Genomic DNA, 25,674 nt, shown 5'->3' on the forward strand with positions numbered 1-25,674 from the left:
AGCAGACGGGACGCCAATTTTAACATCTTTCTGAGGGATGGCACACAGCAATGAATCACTCTACCTGTGAACACAAGATGACAGTTTATAGCTGGGTCGAGATTCAAACCCAGGCTAGACAGCTCAGAGGCGAGTGTGCATACCTGCACGCCATCCTTCTCGTCCTTCCAAATAGCTGATCAGCGGCATTCGTCTTGTTCAGGTATGTCAAAAAAGATTCAGCAGCAACCGTCCTTTCCGCAAGTTTGATGTATCCACCGTTAGTCAGCACAGGGTGGAGACATTGGTAAAGCTGGTGTTCCAGAGAATCACATCAATCATTAACACAGATCAATGATTGGTATCAAGACGTTGCCTTGTGGAACTCAATACTGAAGGGAAACATCTTGCGAAAGGACACCATCAAAGGCTACCCGCTGTTTCCACACACAGAGGAAGTCTGACAGGTTCATGAGCAGTGAGCTGGAGCACTGAACACCAATGGTGGACAACTTATAAATCGAAGCATAATGCCACGCAATGTCAAAGGCTCGAGAGCTTTTCTTAATATACAGAGTCGAGGCTGGAAGAGCTAGAACATAGAAGGGATCAGGACGCAACATTACAAAATGAACAGCAGAAAGAGAGGAAGGAAACACACACTTGTAGATGTGATCCTCAAGTAGGCAAACACACGAATGAGATCGAAGAGAATGTGGAAGTTCATTCCATAGGTGTGGGAAAGGCGGAATGGATGAGTGGAGGTGGGCAGTTTCCTGGATTTTGGGAGTTTCACCAGAAAGGGGTTGATGGTGGACCATGTAAGCCCTGCAAAACCTGGGTGGGGGAGGGGGGTTAGGGGACGACGACGACAAAGCATAGAAAGAGCAGATGGTGCAAGACCGGAAAGGAGGTGGTAGAAGACAGAGAGACCACTGACCTGTCTGTGATGGCGAAGTGATAGGCCCATAGACTCAGTTTCATCGTGGGAGATTCCCATGATCTTAAAGGCCTTGGTTTCCTCCACATCAAGGTGAGCAAGGTGTGAGGCAGGTGCGCCAGCCCAGCGGGGAGAGCAGTACTCCATCAAACTGTGTATGAAGGCCTTGTATGTGGATAAGAGTGGAATCGACTTTATTTTTCACACAAATCATGTACTGTATATACAGTCACGTGAAAAAGTAAGTACACCCCATATAAAGTTTTGACTTTTTCAACATATTTCAACATACAGCTATTTGATCTTCATTTCAACAATATTGAGAGATAAAGGTGATATAATATAACAAATATCATGAAACATTTACATTTTGTAGTCCATTGTATAATTTAAATAAACATAAATGCAAATTTCACATGTGGAAAAAGTAAGTACACCCCTACATTTATCACTACTTCAAATACCTAAAATTAGAATCAGGTGCACCAGCTCAGGTGCAAATGATTAGAACATCGTTAGAGGATCTTGGAGGAACCTGTCTTATTTATACCTCAGACATTTAGTTTGGTTTGCTCTTTGTTGTTGAAGTGTGCGGCGTCACCATGCCTAGATCAAAAGAGCTCTCTGAGGCCTTCAGAAAGAAGGTTATAGATGCCTACGAGTCTGGGAAGGGATTTAAAAAGATCTCCAAACAATTTGAAATCAATCATTCGACTGTCCGGAAGATCATCTACAAGTGGAGAAGATTCCAAACAACTGCCAACTTGTTCAGGCCAGGCTGCCCCAGCAAATTCAGCCCGAGAGCAGACCGCAAGATGCTGAAAGAAGTCTCTAAGAACCCCCAGAATGCCATCACGGGACCTACAGGTAGCTCTTGCCACTGCTGATGTCAAAGTGCACGAGTCTACCATTAGAAAGAGGCTGCACAAATTTGATCTACATGGGAGGTGTGCCAGGAGGAAACCTTTGCTGTCCAGAAAGAACATCAGGGCAAGACTAAAGTTTGCCAATGAACACCGAGGCAAAGACCAGCACTTCTGGAACAATGTGCTCTGGGCAGATGAGTCAAAGGTAGAGCTATTTGGCCACAGTACCAGAAGACATGTTTGGCGAAAACCAAAGACAGCATTTGACCACAAGAACCTGATACCAACTGTAAAGCATGGTGGTGGAAATATTATGGTTTGGGGCAGCTTTGCTGCATCAGGGCCTGGGCAGCTCACCATCATAGAATCCACTATGAATTATTCATTGTACCAGAGGGTGCTTGAGGATAATGTGAGGCCATCTGTCGGAAAGTTGAAGCTCAACCGAGGGTGGACCTTGCAACATGACAATGACTCTAAACATACCAGTAAATCCACCAAGGAATGGCTGAAAAGAAAGAAATGGAGGGTTCTGGAATGGCCAAGTCAAAGTCCGGATCTAAATCCCATCGAGATGTTGTGTGGGGATTTGAAACGAGCTGTGCATGCAAGAAACCCCTCACCATAGCACAGCTGAAAGAATTCTGCATAGAGGAGTGGGCAAAAATTTCTCCCAGTCGATGTCAGAGACTTATAGACAGTTATAAGAAACGCCTACTTGAGGTTGTTTCTGCCAAAGGGGGCAATACCACCTATTAGAGCCAAGGGTGTACTTACTTTTTCCACATGCGAAATTTGCATTTATGTTTATTTAAATTATACAATAGACTACAAAATGTAAATGTTTCATGATATTTGTTATATTTTATCACCTTTATCTATCAATATTGTTGAAATGAAGATCAAATAGCTGTATGTTGAAATATGTTGAAAAAGTCAAAACTTTACATGGGGTGTACTTACTTTTTCACGTGACTGTACGTATCCATAGGTTCTGAAAATTTTGCTAGGACTGGCCGACCTAAGCCTAGCCAGACTTATGGCCATGCTCACTGCTTAAGTATGTCTTTTTATGATAACGGTTGTCACTCATGGAGCAAATAATTTTGCATTGATTTCCTGCTAATGTTGGTTCCCAAACTTAAGTTTTATTCGTGGAGACACACTCAGAGTGTGGTTGTTGTCTGGGCAGTAGTTCCTTGGCTATTAACAAATTCACGTTCCCAAGTGAACGGTTTCTCGCTTTCTACCTATACAAGCCTCCACTGACACAGTGAAGTTTTAGCCCAAAGTTTTGAACATCTTGTCGAAGTCGAAGCAATTTTAGAGATCTCCCTCTCCCTCTGAGGTACAACTATATTCAAACCCAGGGCCTTGCTTCCCCATTCCCCAGCTCTTAGTGGCCACTCAAACACATCATTTAGGTGCTCCAAAGTCCCAGAGTGCTATGCCCACTCCTTATTGAATTCCGTGATTGTCCTGGACACTGCGAAGCAGTTAGAAACATTAAGGCATTCTCCTCTCCGAATGGCTCTCAACTTTGCAGTTATTACAACCAATAAAAAACCACCATTTTATTGTGCTGTTTGCTCCCTTCTTGAAAGCAATGCATTTAAAACCGCCGCATCGATAGCTCGGGGACCGCAGCTCCTTGGGTTCGCCTTCCGCTCTCATTTCACATCCCAGCTCCACACCATTCCTCCAGCAAAGATGGTCCAGCTGTCTCCCTTGGGTGCAGTGAATGGCAGTGCATTGCTACAGAGGTCACGCTTCCGACCTTTGAAATGAGAAGCTACTTGTATAACTTATCGGGTGTCCTGGTATTAAAGAGTTTCTACATAAGAGCATCACTGCCAACTTTGATGCTTGTTTCACAAATGTGAATTTTTTTTGGTGTTAGTCACCAAGCTAAGAAGAACAGGAGAAAGAGAGGTCAGGGGGAGGGGGGGAAACACCAACAGCAGGGTTGAGGGACAAAATAGAGGGAGGCTTGAAGGGATAAGGGATGTGAGGAAGAATGAGAGCAAGTGGAGAACATGGAGGGTGAACAGGATGGATACAAGCAGAAACTCTGTTGCAGAAGTGGAAGAAAAAGCTGGGAAACTGGAAAGAGCAGAGTTTAGGGAGGGTTAATAGGGATAGAAAAAAAATAATGGTTGTGAATGGGGGAAGACCTGAGATGGTTGTGAATGGTGATTCTGCATTTTGTGAGTTTCACCAGAAGAGAGTTACAGGTAGGTGTGCCCTGTAGAAGGGGGGTAGAGAGACCTGGGTGTAGGGGTAGAACACAGAAAAGGTAGAGGGACCAGAAAGGAGGCAGTAGAAGACAGAGAGACTACTGACGGTCTGCGGTGTGAAAGTGATAGGGCCAGAGACTCAGCTTCATCTCAGGAGATTCCAATGATCTTGAAAGCCTTGATTTCCACGGCGTCAAGCTGAGGAAGATGTGAGGCAGGGGTGCCAATCCAGAAGTGAGAGCAGTACTCCATCAAACTGCGGGTGAAGGCCTTGTAGGTGGATAAGAGTTCAGGTGTGCCAAGGAAGGACTTCACAAGACAGAAGATACCTAGTCGGCAACTGGCTATGGAGACCAATTTAGAGTTGTGGATTGACCAAGAAAAATCATGGCGCATAGACCCAAACGTTTGAGTGACTGAACTTATTCAAGAGGACAAGAGAGTAGATGGGAGATTTATCAGATGGTCCTTTTGGATAAAGAGTGGTATTGAGAGTGTGGGCTTTGTCAGGATTGAAAGACATATTCTAAGTGTTTGACCAGCTTGTGATTCGATCAAGATCTGCAAAGGAAGAGGCTGCTACCTGCCTACCTGAAGGATGAGGGATATTATAGCAGAGGGTGGAGTCAATAGGAAAGAGATAAAGGGAATTTTCCAGAGGCAGAAAGGTCATTGATGAAGAATAGAACTGGGCTCAGAACGCTGCCTTGAGGGACTCCGACCTTGACAGAGTGAGGAGATTAAAGGATTCCATTGAGAGCCGCACGTTGGCTATGAGAGGAGAGCAAGTCAGTAAGCCATTTGTGGAGTTGGCTTTGGATGCCATAGGTAGGGCGTTTGGACAGCAAGGCGGGGTGCCAGACTGCATAAAAAGCACGAGATATGTCTAGAGAGACGGTCCTGAACTCATGTCTGATATTGAGGGCCTCCGTCCATTATTGCGAGAGTAGAGGCAGCATGACCACGGTGGAGTGACCTGGTCTGAATCCGAATTGATGATCTGAGATCAGTGTCAGTGTATTGGAGAAAAGGAAGGATTTGCTGTCAACTGCGATGATTAATTACATGACCTTGTTAATGATTGGAAGCGAGCCAATAGATCTGTAGTTTAAGCGGGGTTAAGCAATTCGTTAATATCTGTCCGTCTGTCTTATCAGTTTATGATGGAGGAACAACTTGTTTAAATCGAATGTTATATTTTGAACACGAATCTGAACATGAATAGAAAGACGAGTGTTCCGCTTTTCAGTCCTTTGGCTTTGTATTTTCCCGATCGCACATGCGCAGAGAGGAGCGAGATGAGTTGTTTTTTTTTTACTCCGTCTGCTTGTCTGGCAGTTAAAGAAAATTGAAAATCATTCCAAACAGGAAATTTATTGTTTTAAGGATGTTATAAATGACACAAACAACAAGCACAAAGACAATGTAACGTGTTTGATCGGAAAACCCTGAATTAATTAATTTATTCAACTTTTACCATTCTTATTATATTTTAATTTAATTATATACTTGAACACTGTAGTACACAAATCGTCTGTCATAATACTTCCAAGAACCTCCAGTTTTGCGGTACAGTACTTTAAATGAAATGAAGGTTCAATGGGGTGGTGTATAAGGGTGATGTTTGGAACTGCTTCTGGTCTACTTCAACAGCACTAAACTTTCAGATTTTTGAAACCGATTGTTAAAATCATTAATGCAGTAAAACTTAAGTAACTATGTGGGGTATCGTGTTCTATGAACTCTCTGGTTTATGTAATGCGGTGATGTCGGCTGACTTCCAAACTAACGGAAGAGGACCTCGGCAAATGAAAGTGGATGTGCAAGAACAACAGAGCAGGTTTTCAGAACACGGGAGCTGATGCCATCCCAGCTAGTTGCAGAATCGTTGTCAAGGGTTGCTAGAAACCTCTTCACCCCCTCAGGTGTAAAAGACACATAGTCCAGGAAAAGTTGGGTTGTGACTGGTTAGGGTGGGTACAGGGAGAGATTTATTATGTACACAGCGAGGAGGAAAATAACAGAAGGAAGGATGATGGGTGAGAAAGGAGCAGAGGGGAGGGTAGCATACCAATAACTAGAACAGCACTCGGTAGAGAGCATACCGCCGCAAGGCTGGCCATATCTCCCAATGGTGAAGAATCACTTTAAAAAATTATAATAGCTGGATCCGATCTTCACCAAAATTGAATCGCTTCTTCGTTGTCACACACACAACCTGTCCAACAAGTTTCGTCCAAATCCATCTATAACTTTCTGAGATATCCCGCTATGTATCATGTTGGCCCTATCTCTCAATGGTGAAGAATCACGTGAAAAATTAAATAATTCTCATATCCGAATCCACATTCAGATCTTCACCAAAATCGAATCGAATCGTCCTTGTCAGACACCCAACCGGTCCACCAAGTTTCGTCCAAATCCATCCACAACTTTTTGAGATATCCCGTTATGTATCGTTTTTGGCCATGTTGCGCCCAATGGTGAAGAATCACTTTAAAATTCTAGTAGCCGAATACGGATCTTCACCAAAATCTAATCATTTCGTCCTTGTGACATACGCTACCTCTTTGCCCAAATTTTGTCCGAATCCGTCCACAACTTTTTGACATATTTTGTTCACAAACAAACGCACAGACAAACATACAGGGGTGAAAACAACACCTCCATCCACCTTTGGTGGCGGAAGTAATAAAAACTAGCAAGAGACTCATGGCTCCAGAGATGCTGATATTTGGAAGCTCTCGGTTCAAATGTTAGTCTATTTTCCATCTATAAAGGGCACTTGGCCACTGATGCAGTTCCCTTAATCCATTCTCAGCCCCTCCCGCTTAAAGCCGATATTCCATCCATCGGAGGGCTGCCCGAGAAATGTTATGCCACGTCTGCATTCTCATTTCACTCTCTTCTTAATGCATCAACACCACAATGTCAAGTTGTCCATGTCTTGTTGAATCGGTAATGGATATTACTGTGTAGCAAAGCAATTCAGTACATGGTACTTGTACTGTATATCGACCTGTGAGATTCTTTGCCAGTTTAGAACAGGCCCTGGCCTGCCTTTTGGATTGCTGAGCACCCTCTCAGTTGTATTACCAGGGGCAGGGACAATTGAGTTGTGACATCTGCATCTCCGCAGTCCAAAAGGCAGACGTTGGCCTATTTTTCATCCGGTAATATTAATAATAATAATAATAATTCATTTATTTTGTATAGTGCTTTTCATGAAGCCCAAAGGCGCTTTGACAGAGTGGAAAACATAATGCATAACAAAACATGAAAACAACAATTGCAAAAAGACAAGAATCAATAGGGAAATATTTAAAGCAAAAGGAGGGAGAAGGAGAAGTGATAGTCAGGGGTTAAATGCTGTGGGTTGAATGTTGAATGCAGTGCTGAACAGGTGTGTCTTGAGTGATATTTTGAATGTGGTGAGTGAGGAGTGAGGATATTGCATCGGTGTTCCTTCTGAGCAAGCGGAAGTTCAGTGAAATGTTGTGTTCTGTTGAGTCTGGCACTCAGGTAGAATTCCAAGATGCCCCAGAGTAGTTCATTTTGGTTAAGTTGGTGTTCTGGGCTGGCCTCCACAGGTTTTCAACATTGTTTCCCTTGGATAAGTTCTTAACAGCCATCAGTATGACAAAGTGTGTTGTCATAAAGGTAGTTCTCTGATAGAAGAGACTCGTATAAGGGCTTCCCCTTCAGATTTTTCTGCCTGGAATGTTTCTGCCTGGAATACATCTGTTTTGCTTCATTTTCTGTTGGCAACAACCTATGAGAAACCATGTGAGTGTCCCAAACTTGAACTAAATTTGGGTGCAGATCAGAGATGGCACTACCGAGACACAGGGGCTCACCGCACGTTTGACCCACACGTGGTATTTCATTGTTAGTCCATGGTTCAGACCACCTGACTAGGAATCTTTATAGTCATAAAAGGAAGTCAACAAAACTTCTTTGTTCAAGGCAGCGTTGAAAAATTCTGCCACTTTATTACATCCAGCAGGCAGGGAGGGGACGACATGAGGAGCAATGGGGTAAAGGGCTTGTCGGAGATGAGCGGAAGCGCTAGTGCAATAGACTCTCGTTAAGAGGAATACTCATATAGACACATACTTGATGAGACAAATTTCTGTAAGATGTTTGTGATAATAAAAGTTTTAAAAATACTAATAAATGGGGTTTCCAAGTGGTATATTGCAACACTCCCAATTCAACCAATCAGTGCAGCTCCACAAGACTACTGTATGTTGTTACGGTTTGCTACAATACAAGATCCCAGCGTAGATGATCGGAGTGTTAATTCCCAGCAAACCGTGTATTCCTTTTCCATTATTGTTATAAGTGTGCTAGGCCATGTGCTGCTTCATTCCCTTTGTTTCATCGCTTGAGGAAAGATTTTCCAACTCTGTTCTTATGCTTCAGGAATATAACAATACTGTGAATTTGTGGCAACACTGCAGCTAATACTACAGTTACTAACCTATTGATGGTTCAGCGGCTTCTTACTCTTAAGATCACTGTTGCAGCTGACCCACGAAGCTTTTTGACTTCCCTTTCTTCAAGTGTTGCCAGCAGAGGAGTGAAGCCTGTGTCGTATGCTGTGGAATTAAAGATGCGTGTCATGTCACAAAGTCACAACATTCTGCCTGTCTGCAATTTCCCTGGGTGTTCCTGACTCATTAGGTTCATGAGGAATAACAGCACGCATCTCCTCCATCGGCCAAGCCCTTCAAAGGTAGGTATACTTCTTATCAGCCTCCCTCATTATTGACTCGCAGAGCAAAAATGCCTTGAAATGTTTGGAGTTTAAAAAGGCAAACAAATACATGGTTTGCTGGTGAGATGGCCTTGGCCTATCAGTGTACTGTAACTACAAGCTACTCCATGAGCTTAAGAGGATTGCTTAAAAAAAGAATAAATAAATAAACAAGAAGTCATGCAGAGCACGATACTTGCAAAATCCACCGCCCCCTACCGCTAAAAATGTTGTCATTGATCCTTCAAACTGTGCATTTTATTAAGATAAAAATTGACGATCTTGATCAAAGCTCAGGTCAGTAGGATGAAAAGTGATGACTTTTTCAGATGAAAATGGATGATTTTAGAAGTTTGACCTTGAGTTGACCTTTGACCTTTTGACCTCAAAATAGTTGGTTTCCATATTTAGTGACTCAATGTGCAAATGCTGTTCAATTTTCAAGTCAATCTGGTGAAAAATAGCGATTTTAGAAACTTGACCTCCAGATGATCTTTGACCGAAAAATCAACAAGCTTTTCAATTGTGACGACCTCTGCAGCTTGGTGAAGTTTCATGACGATCGGTTTAGAATTGTGACTTGTAGGCGAGTGACATGCAAACAAACAAGACGTCATGCAGAGCACGATATTTGCAAAATTCACCCCCACCCCCCCAAAAAAGGTTGCCATTGATCCATCAAATTGTCCATCTCATCAAGATTAAAATTGACGATCTTGATCAAAGCTCAGGTTAATAGGATGTAAAGTGACGATTTGTCAGAGGAAAATTGATGATTTTAGAAGTTTGACCTTGAGTTGACCTTTTGACCTCAAAAATAGTTCGTTTCCCAATTCAGTGAGGCACTATACAAATGATATTACATTTTCAAGTCAATGGGATGAAAATTGACAGGATTTCAGATGAAAATTGATGACTTTGGAAGTTTGACGTTGAGTTGACCTTTGTCCTTTTGACCTTAAAAATAGATTGTTTCCCTATTTAATGACTCGATGTGGAAATGCTGTTAAATTTTCAAGTCAATCGGATTTAAAATGGCGATTTCAGAAATATGACCTCCAGATGACCTTTAACCTTTGACCTCAAAATCAATAGGCTTCTCAATTGTAACGATCTCTACAACTTGGTGAGGTTTCGTGAAGATCGGTTGAAAATTGTGACTTGTAGGCGACTGACATACAGTCAAACAAACAGACAGACAGAATAACGCACAAGACCGACCAATATACTTGAAAAATCTTCGATTTTGCAAGTATCAAGCAAACAGACCGACAGACAAACAGACAGACAGAATAACGCACAAGACCGACCAATATACTTGAAAAATCTTCGATTTTGCAAGTAACAAGCAAACAGACCGACAGACAAACAGACAGACAGAATAACGCACAAGACCGACTGATATACTTGAAAAATCTTCGATTTTGCAAGTATCAAGCAAACAGACCGACAGACAAACAGACAGACAGAATAACGCACAAGACCGACCAATATACTTGAAAAATCTTCGATTTTGCAAGTAACAAGCAAACAGACCGACAGACAAACAGACAGACAGAATAACGCACAAGACCGACCAATATACTTGAAAAATCTTCGATTTTGCAAGTATCAAGCAAACAGACCGACAGACAAACAGACAGACAGAATAACGCACAAGACCGACCAATATACTTGAAAAATCTTTGATTTTGCAAGTAACAAGCAAACAGACCGACAGACAAACAGACAGACAGAATAACGCACAAGACCGACCAATATACTTGAAAAATCTTCGATTTTGCAAGTAAGAAGTAATAAATATTGCACTATTCCGGTTAAGAAAATAAATTGCGAAAATGCTTGGGCCGCGGAACATTGTCTTAACGAGAGTCTATTGCATTATATTTTTCGATGAGAGTAAGTGCTAAGGTTTGAGCTGTTGCTGTGGATAAGGAGTGAGGCAAGTGACGATGAACCAACCAGTGACAAACACAAACACTAAACATCCTGCTCAACCGCCCAAAAGTGCGGAAAAGCACAAGGATGTGGTACAAAGTCTTTTTAAGGTGCTTTTTCTTTTCGCTTTCTACAACAACAACTAAAAAAACACAACACTCATCGCCTCTAGCTTAGAGTCTCCGTCTCTTCAGCATGCAACGAGTTGAAAAAAGGGCAACAAGGGGGAAGGAGATAAAAGAGCAGGCCATGCCAGCATCACATCAGAATACAAAAGCCACTTTTTTTTTCTTGTGTGTTCACATCCAAAAAAAAATCATGCTACGTCGAGGGGGGAGATGAAACTTGGAAAAGGGGGTGAGTGAAAGTGGAATCGGAAAGTCAAGGGAAATCCCATTCCAATTGTTGACCGTCACTCGCTAACTCAAGGACATGATGCAAAGAAGAAGAATAAAACCACAACAGGCTCTCGACCAAGACATTATGACATCAGCAGCATCGACCGGAAGTGTAACGTTGAGATGGAAAATGGCCGCCATCGTGCTTCGACCTGTGTTTGCAAAAGAGTTCCCAGAAATGAAGGACAAACTTCATGGCATCTGTGGTATCAAAATGCTTCCTGCAAAGTTCCACTAATACAGAATCGGAGTTTATTTTAGCTCATACATTCTTCTTTTTTTTGTCCAAAAATAAAAAACCGGAAGCTACGACAAACAAACAAAATTCTCAACGATCTACAACCAACTGTTTATCGGATCCCTGGGTTTTGTTTACAATGATGCCAAAGCATTTTTACAAGAGGACCGAGCTTCGCTCGCTCGTGCATCGTCGTTAACAACTACTTTAGTCTGTTTCGCATTTGTTTATAGAATAAAAAAAGGTTTAGCAAAATACATCAGGTGCTTGTTTTACTTTTTTGCACCAAACACTGACGTCGTAATTCGTCATTATGTGTCGCTTGGGGAAACCCGCCGGTTTAATCGCAAACCGGTTACCCTGCTCACACGTCATCGTGATCACGGTTATGTGATGAGTGCGAGTACCTGGGCGCATCGCTAATGGAGACGCCAGCATCTTTAGGGGCAAAGAGGTGTCGGATTATTTATTTTACTGATGTATTACATAAGCATATTGTTCATAACAAAGAGAGTAAAATAAATAAAAGGTAACAATGGTGCCGATTTTAGTTATTTTGGTGAAAATCATGGTTATAAACGAGTCCTTTGCGATTGGCCTTTGGAGGATTTTTAGTTGGTTACGATATAGGATTTTTATGATTTTTAGTTAGTTCTTTTTGTTTCAAGAGGAAGAGACGCACTCACACCCTGGCGCCAGGGTAATAATGCACTATGTAGCTTATCGGCTTCAGTAACAATTATTCTTGTAGTCAGGTTCACAATGTTTTTTTGTTCAATTTTTTGGGAGATTAGCAAAACTATACATTTTTGGAATACTCAGAGCATGAGGAATCCGATAATTAATGTTGGCATTTGCATAGACACCTTTGCGAAAATGACACTCAGGACGGTGATGAAGATCTGTAAAAGCATATTCCTGAACGGTATAGACCTAGTAGATCCTGTGTAAAGGACTTATAGTTCAATCTGATACTAACAAGGCTGCTTTCTTGCTTTATAAACCCATACCTATAACTTCAAAGGACTTGCAATATCATGTATTATGTAATACAGTTATATCACAAATATAAAGACAATGGTTTTCAATCACCTTTGTTTGTTGCTTTTCTATAATCCTGAGCACTATTTTGAGGCCTTTATTGGATTCCTTGACCCAGAAAACATAGGATTAGCGTATTTAATTAAGTTTCCAGGTTGACTAGAAGCCGAGATAGCGCAAAATATGTATTTTATGGCGGCCATTTTGAAAATTCAAAATGGCGGCCATGCAGGTGTCTGTGCAAATGCCAACATTGATTTTCGGATTCTCCATGCTCTGAATGTTCCAAAAATGTACAGGTTTGCTAATCTCCAAAAATTTTGAACGAAATTCTATTTGTTAACATAGTGAACCCGACTATTATTTTTATATTCACTGTTACTGACAGTACATTCACACAAAGGACAAAGGGACAAAACAGACACAACAAAATGGACAAAGGGGTCGTACACAAAATTCGTGACGCTATGGGGTGTGGGAAAGTGGGGTGTTTCCCAGAGCATTACAAAGCGTCATGTGGATGGGAGGAGGGCGTCGGAGCTACAGTGATGTGATGTCATCTTCATGGGTGCAGCCATCTTGGATTGCTCTACACCACAGGAAGTGTCAATTTGAAACGGCTTCGCTTTTAGTTAAAACCGTGTAAAATGACGGAGACGCTGTTTAAATCATTATTTTTAAGACGAGCAGGGATCATTTCCGAAAAGGAGAAAGCAGGAAGTTCAACTTGAATGTTCTAAAATTTGAAGGGAGTTGAAGAGCTGTCAGATGCCAAGACTAGCAGAACGGAAAATGATCAATATTTTTAAAATGGTGACATTGCTTTCATTCACGGAGTCACATTTTTAGTGCAATGGAGAGGGGGGTTTGTGGGGGAGGGAGGGTTACTGAGTGTCACAGAGCAAGGAGGGGGGGGGGGGGCATGTCAAAATAAAGCCATGAGAGTCATGTCATGTATTTTGTGTAACGGCCCCAAAGGATAGAATTACAACAAAGAATCGATTTTTACCACAATTTTGGACAACTGCAATTTTGATGCAGTATTTATCGACTTTGCAAAAGACACTAAAGCGCCTCGGAAGAGACACGGATAAGATAACAGGGACAGAAATTGGAAGCATTGGGCACATGGAGTGTGTATTTAAAGAACCTGAGATTGGGGTGACCTGACTTTCGAGTTGCGTAGAGTGCGGCATCTGATCAATATGAGGATAGATAGAAACAAAATGGTATCAATTCCAAAATGTTTCCAGTGAAGGACTGCTTCAGGCTGTCCTCTCCAGGAAAAGACAGTAGATCAATAGGGTGAGGGAAAGTTGTGCAGTTTGTCAGGAAACAGCATGAGCTTAGGAGTTGTTGCACACAACGAAAAACAAAGGGGAAGGTGGAAGAACGAATCACAGAAAGGTGAACGAAATGACAAATTGAAGAGGACAAAAACAATGCGAACATTCACATTTGAAATGAGACTGAAGTTACGGATTCTGTCAGAAGTTACTCTGGTGCTTGGAGCAATGAGAGAAAGGTTGCTGCAGAGCTCCACCATGCGTCTCCACAGCACTCGTGTCCCAGGAGAGGACTTCCCCGGGCGGCACATCTCCGCAAGCCGCCAGCGTCGCAACTTCGCTGCCCAAGAGAACACGATCCCATACGTATAACTGAGCAAGGTCTCCCAGGAAAGCTTGCGTGGCATCAAAGTTACCACCGGTGGTGTCCTTGGTGATACGGTGAGTGAAAGAGAGAGATGAAAATTGAGAAATCAGGAAGGGGAAAGAAAATTTCCACCAGCATGTTATCACAAGATACATCAATTATTAACAAAGTGAATTGGTGGATAGATCCGACAGCAATGATGACAACAAGGATTTCAAGATTGAGCTAATGCACCTTGCATTAAAAATAAAAAAAGAACAAGCGAAGAGGCTTTTTACCTGCTCCTGCCCAAGCACAAAGACGCCATGTCCCTTGATGGGGCGCCAAGGGGCAAGGCCTTGTCCATTGTTGCGAGATTGTCCATCCTGGTACGCTTTCCACTTTCCATCCCTTGTGGTCCATGTCACACACACATGATGCCATTGGTGGGGCTGCAGGTGCAGCTTTAGAGAAGCAATCTGAGGTGGTTTGAGGGGGAAGATAACGTACAGGTAGTTTAGTGAGGGGGACGATGGAGGGGGGTAATCAAATGCATCCTGGATTTTCTGCAAAGCGAATGAGATGCTAATGTAGAGTAAGTAGAGAATTAATGTCATCTCATCCGAAAAGCATGACCAAGGGACGTCATAAAAGCTGGAACGTTTTTCTCCAGAGCCAAAAGGCCTCAATACAAATAGCAAACAATCTCAAAACTCTGGAATTGAAAAGCCAACCTTTTCTAGGATGGTATCAAAACAAGAAAGTTTGGAAAGAAGCTCTCCGGAAGGAAAATTTCTAACTTAAACATTTAATTTACGTGATCTGTCCATTTATTAAATCCATTCACATCTTAATATTCACCATCTCAAATCTGTATCCCCCATTTACTTAATTTTCGATTTACTTTTCATCCCCATCTCGTTTGCCTAGTTTGGAAGAACTCTGGCACAAGGATTCCAACAATATTTGGAAACTTTGAAATTACGTTCAAGCTCTAAGATATACGTTGAGGCCTACCTTGTCGTTAATGACGAGTTCCATGGGATTACCGACCCACTCCATGAGAACAAGTTCGTTGGGCTGGTTGGGTACTGCGTACGAGAATGGCGTGCCCACGGCTGGTCCAGCAGTACGCATCCACAGGCATATGGTGAAGGAGTTCAGCTCGGGGAGGGAGCGGCGCAGGCGCGCGTACATGTAGTTCGTCCGCAGCGGGAAAGAGATCTGGAACTCGTCAGGTTGTAGATCGGGCAGTACGTTAACTGGTGGTTGGAGAAGATGGATGGGTAAAATTTAAGTTAAATAAATAACGTTTGCTTTGCTTCTTGACTTTGAATTGAATTTGTCAAAGTAAAAAAAGAAAATGGAAAAAAGAGTCACTTCAAAAACAGAGCATTACTAGATGTGATTGTTGTTCAATTTTCCACTTCAGATGCTTTTATGGATCTGAAGCGGAAACCTGTTCCACTATAAACAGTGAATGCAGATTCGGTTATTTTCAAAGTAATTTCAGTGAAGGCAGCCAGGCCTTATTTGAGACCAGCTGAAACACTCGCAACATGCGGATCGTGGAAACAGGAGATGGCTGCTTCCTCAGACAACATTGGGAAATCCATTGATGTCGTATTTACTGCTTCGTGATGATGATCCTTCTGTTTTTGGCAAGGCAGGATGTAAAGCGAAAGATCAATGATCAGGATCAGATCTAGTAATTCTCGGTTTTTGGAACTTGCCTTTTGTTCACTTTAATATTTCATTCCCACCGTGAGAGTTAGTCGTGTTTTCGTTTTCATTGTGGCAGAGCATCAATCCCGAGACCTTCAACTCAGCTCACTGCATTAACCTTTACGACACATCATTATATCATAATTACATTGGGGACCTGTCATCTAGCAGACAGGAAAGAGGTGTGGCAGACATGGCACCTGCAGTACTTCAGTAGAAACCATCCCCTTTAGACCTGGAAACTATTTGGAAACCTCTCATCAAGCTGCAACATCAGGAGTGGGGTCTAATGGGTTTATTTTCCCCAATATCTAAAAAGACTCCTCGTTTGGTTTTACTTTGCCAAGTACGTCTTCATGTTACATGACTGCTGCAAACTTTTCCAGTATTTAGCGGAACTTAATTCCAATGTTGGTACTGCTAACCAACAACTCCACATTACTATGAAACTTTACTCTTTGATATACCCGTTTGTCCACACCAAGGTAGTTTCCTCTCGATACAAAGACGAGTTGGTTGTGCGGGTGGGATATTTATTTATTTATTTTTACAGGATCGAAGGCTCGTAGTGGAGCTGCCACATACGCATCTGACACACATGGACATACTGACAAACACACAAGACACGACACACAACTGTTAGATGAGACAAGCACAGACACTGAGCTTGGGGAAAGTGCCATCACTTCCCAGGGCACTCTAGGTTCCAGTGACGTCACAATTGAAAGGAAAATGTGGATTTGCTCATCTCTACAATAAAATGCGGAATATGTTCTTGAATCGACGTGCTTTGGTTTTCCAAACACCGCTATCATTATCCTCATAAGTGTTAATTTTTTTGTGGTGGTGTTAATTGGCTCACAGCAGATGCAGCATGGAAGGGACTGTAAAGGAAGTTGCTGAAGAAATACAGAGAGAAGATAACTTCAAATGCTTCTGTCTTCATTCATAGGTAAAGTATAAACCCACTTTGTTGGATTCATCGCATTGTTAGAATGCAGACACCCGACCCACACTATTCTATGGCATGGTGTGTTGTTTTAATAGTGTGTTTAAAACCAGTCGTTGGATTTAGTGACTGTGGCTATGAAGCCATACGACGTTGTCATAATGTTTATTTCCATCAGGATTAAGAGGTGGAGTGTTTGCTCCAGGACCAAAGCTAGGCCCAGGCGGCTATGTTAACTCCACTAGAAAGCCCACCCAATTGCTCCTTGTTGTTGAGGTACAGTGGGAGTCTCAGAACAAAAAAAATTGTAACTATGTATGAGAGATATTCCAGGCAAGAATACTTTAAAGGAAAACAATTGGCAATTTTCCCAAAACTTTGAATCATTATGTACGAGCAAAGAACTCGTACTTTTAAACGGGTTAATCCGCTACTTCGAAAGTCCATTTAATTACTTGTAGTACCGGCTCCCACCAGAATTGGGGTCTGCTCCCACCAGAATTGGAGTCTGTCCCACCAGAATTGGGGTCCACCTCCCACCCTGAACCCCCAGGACTATAAATTTTTCTTACATTTGTTACGGATTTGTAACTTCCGTTGTTGTGGTTTTCACCCACTTGACATATTTCTGATATTATGTACTATTATTATTCTCAAAAGGGTTATTATTCATGAACAGTTATCTAAAGTTAAAAAGGCTAACTTTAAATGATACCGGAAACCGAACCGGAAGACGACGGCAGAGAAGAGAGGAGAGGGCGGAGCGAGAGAGTCGGGGAAGAAGCTGGTTGCTTTGCGGTCTGCAACGAACCTTGTCGAGCAAGAGTCACGTACTTTGGGTTTCCTGGGAAAAAGGAATTCCTGCGATAAAGTTGTTATTGCTGTGACGGATCATCCTGTGTGTCAGGTTTGGCGTTAGATTCCGAAGAATCATTGCTGGGTCGTGACGACTCGAGAACCACGAGCCGTCGGCCATTTTGACTCTTGCGCTTCGCGCGTCGAGCAGACTTTCCTTGCTTTGTCAACCGTTTCCACCGCTTTCAGACGTATCTGTGGTGTGTGTGTGCACCGAGGCTTATTGACGATTACTTTGCGGCTCGCCGACCATGAACAGTGAAAGTTCATACCTGGAGGGTGCCGTTGGATTTCCCAGTCACCGTGAGTGCGCCTTTGTGCCGCTCTAACCACGTGACCATTTTCTCCGCTTTGGGCCGCGTGCGCCTTTGTGCCGTTTTGGGCGGCGTGTCTGTGCCTGTCCTCTGAACGAAATTCTGGTTTCGATTTGACATCATTCCGTTGATCACTGGAGGGACCAACTCTGAGCTCGAAGACGGGAATATAGAGACACTGGGGAAGGTTATTTTCCACTCACTTGGAGCACAGTGAGTTACCTCATGCATGTTAGCGGATGGTACCATCACAGGAGATTTTGATTGTGCTCTTGATTCCTATTATTGTTGTACTGTTATTTTTGTGTGATTTTTAATACAATATTTGTTTGTATTATTGGTGTTTGTATTATTTGCAATTGATGTGGTTTCACCATTGATTTTTGACACAGGATAACATATTTTTCTGCCGTGGCTCCTCTCAGGGTTCGAAAGTATACCGAGACCAGGAAGTCGGGGAGGAACACGTAACAGAAATTGGGGGCTCGTCCGGGATATAATTCCCTAAAAAACATCCATTTGGGATTGACCCAGATTGAAATTGGGGGTTTGTACTGTGGAAAATTGGGGACTTGGCTTTGCGAATTAAATTCCCTAAATCTCGGACAGTGGATTAAATTCCTTAAATTTCGTCTGGGAAAGAATTCCCTAGCATTCCCAAATTTCCCAATTTTGGAATATTTTCCAACATTCCCAAAATTTTCAAAAAAAAGGAAAAAAAAAAAGAATCTTTTTGTTTTTTTTGGAAATTTATTGTGTGAAGGTTAACAGGTGCTAACGGATAGTCACCATGGAGTTTGATGCAGAGAAGTTTGCAGTGACCCCTAGTGAGGCACAGTTCCGAGCGCTATTAAAATCGGAACTCTTGGTATTGGCCAGACATTTTAGCTTGGAGGTCCGAGCGAGTATGAGGAAAGCAGAGATGCAGAGATTGGTGATAGAATCTCTGGTGGAACTAGGAACATGGAAAGAGGGAGCCTTGGATTGGTTACCAGAAGAACAAGAAAATGTGGAGCTCCAAAAAATGGAGATGCAATTGCAGAGCCAGGAAAGGTTAAAAGCAAAGGAAAGAGAACTCGAGGAAAGAGAGCAGCACAGGAAAGAGAACTTCAGGAAAGGTTAGAAGAGAAAAAAGCAGAGGAAAGGAGAGCTGCAAGAGAACTCGAAGAAAGGTTAGAAGAGAAAAAAGCAGAGGAAAGGAGAGCTGCAAGAGAACTCGAAGAAAGGTTAGAAGAGAAAAAAGCAGAGGAGAGAAAAGCCGAAAGGGAGTTAAGGGAACGGGACTCGGTGCTTCAGCAGGAAATTAAACTCAAGGAGCTGGATTTAATGAAAGAACGGGGAGAGGTACCATCCATGCTGACTGGTTCAACACCTAGTCAGAACACCTAGGATGTAGGCAGACATGTTAGGCTGGTTCCACTCTTCAATGAAAATGAGGTAGCCAAGTTTTTTTCACACTTTGAGAAAGTGGCTCAAATGCTAAAATGGCCTGAGGAGTCCTGGACCATGTTAGTGCAAAGTGTTCTGGTGGGTAAAGCTCAAGATATTTATTCGGCTTTACCGATTGACCAATGTGCAGATTATGGGATAGTGAAGAAAACCATTCTCAAAGCCTATGAATTGGTCCCTGAAGCTTACCGGCAAAAATTCCGGAATGCCAGGAAGAGGGAAAGTGAGACCCATGTGGAGTGTGCCAGAATGAAAGAAACCATGTTTGATCGGTGGTGTGATTCAAAAGGGGTTGGGAAAGACTTCGAACTATTGCGACAATTGATCCTGGTGGAGGAATTCCAACAGTGTGTCCACGAGGACATTAAAGTACATCTGGAGGAAAGGAAAGTACCAAAGTTGTATGAGGCAGCAACCATGGCAGATGACTATGCCTTAACACACAGGATGAGGTTCCATAAACCTAACTTCCCGCCTAGAGTTCGCATGGAGAGTTATGATACATCTGGTGCGGAGAACGAAGATTCAGGGGGGCGGCCTCGAGATGACTATGAGGACCACTGATACTACGACTTCTAGAAATCAGAAGACAACAGTTCCAAGGCAGACTTATCCTCCGGGGGGCTCGAGACAACCCACGAGTTTCTCCTCCGGGCCTACTTGCGCTTTTTGCAATAAACCTGGACACTTGATGTCCCGATGTTATGCTATGGGAAGGCAAAATCAGGAGCGGAGTCAGACGAGTACAACTCTGAATGCAATGGCAAATGTGTGAAATCGCCCTCAACAGGGTTACCAACCATTTATTTCAGAGGGGTTTGTGTCATTGGATGGAGACTCGACTAACCAGAAACCGGTTTGGGTATTGAGGGACACAGGAGCATATCAGTCTTTGATGCTGGAAGGCATTTTGCCATTGTCAGAGAAGACGGCAACTGGGGTTAGTGTTCGTTTACAGGGGATTGGTGGCTGTGTTAGAGCTCCACTTCATGTCATCCATTTGGAGTCTGATTTGGTGTCAGGACCGGTCACCGTAGGTTTACAAGCCACTCTTCCTGTAGAGGGAGTATCTTTTGTTGTCGGTAATGATTTGGCCTGTGGTCAAGTTTCTGGTAACCTGATGGTTGTTAAAAAGTCCAGTAGGGAAAATAACACCACACCAATCAGGGATGGCGGCAAATTTGGCAAGCTATTTGGAGGTGGACTGAACTTCAAAACAAAGGAGGAAGTTCTGACCTCTGTCTTCAGCAAATATGGACCGCTTTTGGAAGTACGGCTGGTAAAAGACAGGGAAACGCAAAAGTCAAGAGGGTTTGGCTTTGTCTCGTTTGAAAACACAAAGGACGCCAAAGAGGCAGAGAAGGATTGGAATGGCAAGGATTTGGATGGTCGGACCATAGCCGTAGAGAAGGCAGGCCGTAGGCGTCGAGGGGGCCAGAGAAGAGGAAAACGTGGCGGTAGTTTTGGTAGTGGCCACAGTCGAAATTACTATGGAGGCTCCCAGAGTTACGGCAGCGCCCGAAGGAATGATTATCAGGGTAGTGGCCGAGAAGGAGACCGCTTTTCACGTGACTACAGTGACAAGCGGTTCAACCGTGATTATTATGAAAGTTAGAAAGAGTTGAAGCACTGAATGCTGCGGAGCAGGCGAGCCAAAATTCCTACACGGATTAACCGTGAACGCCACGTTCCTAAAGGCGTCCATGTAGTGAACTTTCCTGCACGGACTAACCGTGAACTCCACGTTCCTAAAGGCGTCCATGTAGTGAATACTTCCAGGCCTCACCACCCAACCACCATGGAACCTGGCTTTCAGCTCGGCCTCCCGGGAAAAGTGCTATAGATTTGCTGGCCTTTGGGTTTTGATCACAACCCCTTAACCTCCATTCAAAAAATGAAAAATAAAAAGCAGAGGTTGATGAGATGGAGTTTGGCTTTGCAGGGGTTCAACTTGGAAATTGAACATGTAAAGGTTAGGGACAATGTCGTTGCTGATGCTTTGTCCAGAGTGAATTAACTTTGGAAATCTCTGTGGGTTGTGTGAAATTTTGTTGCTTTATTTTTGAGGTATTGATAATTGTTGCTCACGGGAATTGGTGATTTGGGTTGTGAGTTTATTTTTGTTTGTTTAAAGAGTTTGCATGCAAAGAAAGTTTTCGCTGTGTTCAAACTTTCTTTCTTGAGGGAGGGGAGAAGTGTTACGGATTCGTAACTTCCGTTGTTGTGGTTTTCACCCACTTGACATATTTCTGATATTATGTACTATTATTATTCTCAAAAGGGTTATTATTCATGAACAGTTATCTAAAGTTAAAAAGGCTAACTTTAAATGATACCGGAAACCGAACCGGAAGACGACGGCAGAGAAGAGAGGAGAGGGCGGAGCGAGAGAGTCGGGGAAGAAGCTGGTTGCTTTTCGGTCTGCAACGAACGTTGTCGAGCAAGAGTCACGTACTTTGGGTTTCCTGGGAAAAAGGAATTCCTGCGATAAAGTTGTTATTGCTGTGACGGATCATCCTGTGTGTCAGGTTTGGCGTTAGATTCCGAAGAATCATCGCTGGGTCGTGACGACTCGAGAACCACGAGCCGTCGGCCATTTTGACTCGTGCGCTTCGCGCATCGAGCAGACTTTACTTGCTTCGTCAACCGTTTCCACCGCTTTCAGACGTATCTGTGGTGTGTGTGTGCAGCGAGGCTTTTTGACGATTATTTTGCGGCTCGCCGACCGTGAACAGTGAAAGTTCATACCTGGAGGGTGCCGTTGGATTTCCCAGTCGCCGTGAGTGCGCCTTTGTGCCGCTCTAACCACGTGACCATTTTCTCCGCTTTGGGCCGCGTGCGCCTTTGTGCCGTTTTGGGCGGCGTGTCTGTGCCTGTCCTCTGAACGAGATTCTGGTTTTGATTCGACATCGTTCCGTTGATCACTGGAGGGGACCAACTCTGAGCTCGAAGACGGGAATATAGAGACACTGGCGAAGGTTATTTTCCACTCAAGTTCATGCAGTTCAATAATGCATAGAAGTCAAACAAATGCGCAGACGCTTCTCGAATTATGTATAGTATGATGATCGTTATCAAATTTCTACTCGACATGAAAAGAGCACCACTGGACATAGAACGTCAGTGAATTTCCAAGTAATTTCTGTGGTGGCAGCCTCTTCTCCACGATTGGCCATATTACAGACGTGACGTTTTTTTTTACAGCCAATCGTGAACCCACAAACACCCAAGTGGCATCACATGTTTCACAGCCAATCATAAACCGACGACAGACACACACACACACACACACACACACACACACACACACACACACACACACACACACACATGACATCACGTGTTCGACAGCCAATCATGAACTCAGAGATAAATAGCATCACCGTGCTTCATAGCCAATCACGAACCCACAAACACTCAGGTGAGATTAAATGTTTCACAGTCATTTACCTACAAGGCGTTGCTGCTTCCAAAGAAATAACTGGGAAATCCATTACAGTTGAAATGAGACTTTTTGTTTTTCATGTAATAATGTAAAGTGGAAAATTAGCAAATGATCAGATCTGGCCATTTTCATTTAGAATTTCACTTTTTGTTTCACTTTAACAATCAATGCATGACAACTCATTGGCAATTATTTAATTTACAGTTGAGGTCATTTTCATAATGGTGAAAACCCCCTTGAATTTCAGAGATTTGGAGGAAGAGGTCATTTGGTCCTTCCTGCATGTTGTATCGACATTCCATTACCTGTTTGTTACTTCGTCATTCTCATTAAATTATAACTACTAGTGAGGTACCCGTGCTATGCACGGGTGGGAGGCCAGAAGCAAACAGGCAATGCAGATACGGCGAATGCTAAAGCATGAAACCAATAAATTCCACATTCCTGTAGCACCTTCAGTCGCACGTCAGACATTGACAGCAAGTTCGTGAAGGACTTCCATGAAAAACGTACCCGTTCGCAAACAAACGGGTACGTTCACGTATGGAAACATCGATCGTGGGTCCGTGGCGAATCTGCATATGACGATCCGCAAAGGTCACGTTTAGAAAGTAGAAACCATCACGGAATGTCGTCATTCACTTGAACTCGATACAAAATAGAGTCCAATCACAAATTAATCACAAAATAAACTTTTAACAACACTGTTAATGTTTCCTTCATTGTAAAAACTACCAAGTCAACAGTTAAAAAGATTTTGAGCCGATAGGTGTTACGGCCTCGGCAAGATCGATGGAGACAGCGATCTGTTAACTTATACACCGCCCAAATAGCTATGTGGAATTCTCTCATGTGGAGATTAAACTCACGTCGTTTGAACTTTGGCCAAGGTCATTATTTACTTTTAATGATATTTATATACGAATCAAAAAGAAGATAATTGGTTTTTGGTCGTCCTTTCCGCATATCTCGTGGGATTGTGAGTTGGAGAGACGAGCGTGATGGTGGGGAGCGGGTTGACATTCTCTCAAGCAGGGATTCAACCCATGTCCTTATAAAAGGTCACCGAGTCCGATCGGTGCAGCCGATCAGTGCAGCTGTGCAGCGATCGGTGCAGCCATTTGTGCGGAACCCGGGAAAATAACGTTATGCAGGAGTCCAAACCTGAAAATGCTGCAGGCCAAAGCTGGAATTGGAAAAACAATATAGCCTATTTTACTCAAGGGGATCTCAGGATTACCCACCCAAAATATCGTTGCGATCGGTTCAGCCGTTTTTGCGGTACCTTCGAACGGACGGACAGACGGACGGACATTTAGTGAATTATAGTAAGATCCATTTAGTTATTACTTTTTTTTTTACTTAACACATTAAACATCGACATTATTTCTCATCTATCTATAATGCCAGTAATCTCTGTGTGTCTGTCTGTGTGTTTGTCTGTGACCGCTGTTTCTCGACAACCACGGGTCCGATATACTTGAAACTTGCCAGGTATATTGCTGGGGACCCGAGGATGTGCCTTTTCAAGGTTTCATATTAATCGGACAATTACTGACCGAGCTATGTCCAAAAAACGCTTCAACCAATCAGAGAGCAGCGAGCTATCACGTGTGCCGAACGTGGCGATCAGACTCTACCTCGGACGGCACATTTGACAGCGTATTCATTTATTTCACGTTGGAAAACTATGTTGCCGTTAAACTATGTTTTAAAACGAATTCAAACTGCGATTAAATTAAAACGATTCATCCTAACTGCGATTTGCGAACTTCCGGACAGTGACGACTTATCTTCCGGCAGCCAATCACAGAACGCTCTGTTGCGTAGGCGTGGCCGATGTGAGACGAGCGGAGCTGAGCGCGTTACGAGCTGACCGCCATTACGGTACGTAATTCGATTTCTTATGCGCATTATTTCTCCCAATTCAGTCAGAGCGAAGGGCGGAAGCGAAGAGCGTTGGTTTTTTTGTTTACGGGCGTACGGGCGGGGTAGAGCGTACGGGTAGCGTTTTTTTTTTTTTTTGGCCACGGGACGGGCACCCACGTACGGCCAATGCCCTATGTTGGCGTTAAACTATGTTTTACAACTAATAAAAACGAATTTGCGATTCATTCGCTTTCCTGCGCGTTTGTGTACGCGATGGCGATTTCTTTACCAAACTCCGGAAGCCGTTCGCTTTGGACCGAACCATTGCATGTAAATAGAGGGGGGGGATTGTCACCACTCGCAAGCCGTTCGCTTTGGACCAAACCATTTCATGTAAATAGGGGGGGGGATATAATTTTAGATATATATATCGTACGGGCATGCCCTAGTATATATAATTCCAGTAATCTCTGTACGTCTGTACGTTTGTACGTCTGTTTGTTTGTCTGTGACCGCTGTTTCTCGACAACCACGGGTCCGATATACTTTTAACTTGCCAGGTATATTGCTGGGGACCCGAGGATGTGCCTTTTCAAGGTTTCATATTAATCGGACAATTACTTACCGAGCTATGTCCAAAAAACGATTCAACCAATCAGAGAGCAGCGAACGATCGCGTGTGCCGAACGTGGAGGACACACTCTGCCTCGGATGGCACATTTGAGAGCGTATTCATTTATTTCACGTTTGCAAACTATGTTGGCGTTAAACTATGTTTTAAAACTAATAAAACCGAATTTGCGATTCATTCGCTTTCCTGCGCGTTTGTGCACGCGATGGCGATTTCTTTACCAAACTCCGGAAGCCGTTCGCTTTGGACCAAACCATTGCATGTAAATAGAGGGGGGGGGATTGTCACCGTACTCGCAAGCCGTTCGCTTTGGACCAAACCATTTCATGTAAATAGAGGGGGGGGATATAATTTTAGATATAGATATAGTACGGGCAATGCCCTAGTTTACTCAATGATAATAACTTAC

General features: G+C 43.1%; 1 protein-coding gene across 1 annotated transcript in view; it reads right to left on the reverse strand.

The window, feature by feature from the left end:
* Window positions 1–8,028: 8,028 nt before the first annotated feature.
* Window positions 8,029–25,674, reverse strand: part of LOC137426836 (neuronal pentraxin-2-like) — a 22,666-nt gene continuing 5,020 nt past the window's right edge. The window contains exons 3-5 of the mRNA XM_068115775.2: window positions 15,046–15,290; window positions 14,328–14,507; window positions 8,029–14,111 (exon numbers count right to left, since the gene is read on the reverse strand). Coding sequence (XP_067971876.1) covers window positions 13,884–14,111; window positions 14,328–14,507; window positions 15,046–15,290 — 653 coding nt within the window. The 3' untranslated portion in view covers window positions 8,029–13,883. The remainder of the gene's footprint in view (window positions 14,112–14,327; window positions 14,508–15,045; window positions 15,291–25,674) is intronic.

Source organism: Myxine glutinosa, chromosome 5, assembly GCF_964187855.1.
Source record: "Myxine glutinosa chromosome 5, kmMyxGlut1.1, whole genome shotgun sequence".
Lineage (NCBI taxonomy): Eukaryota > Metazoa > Chordata > Myxini > Myxiniformes > Myxinidae > Myxine > Myxine glutinosa.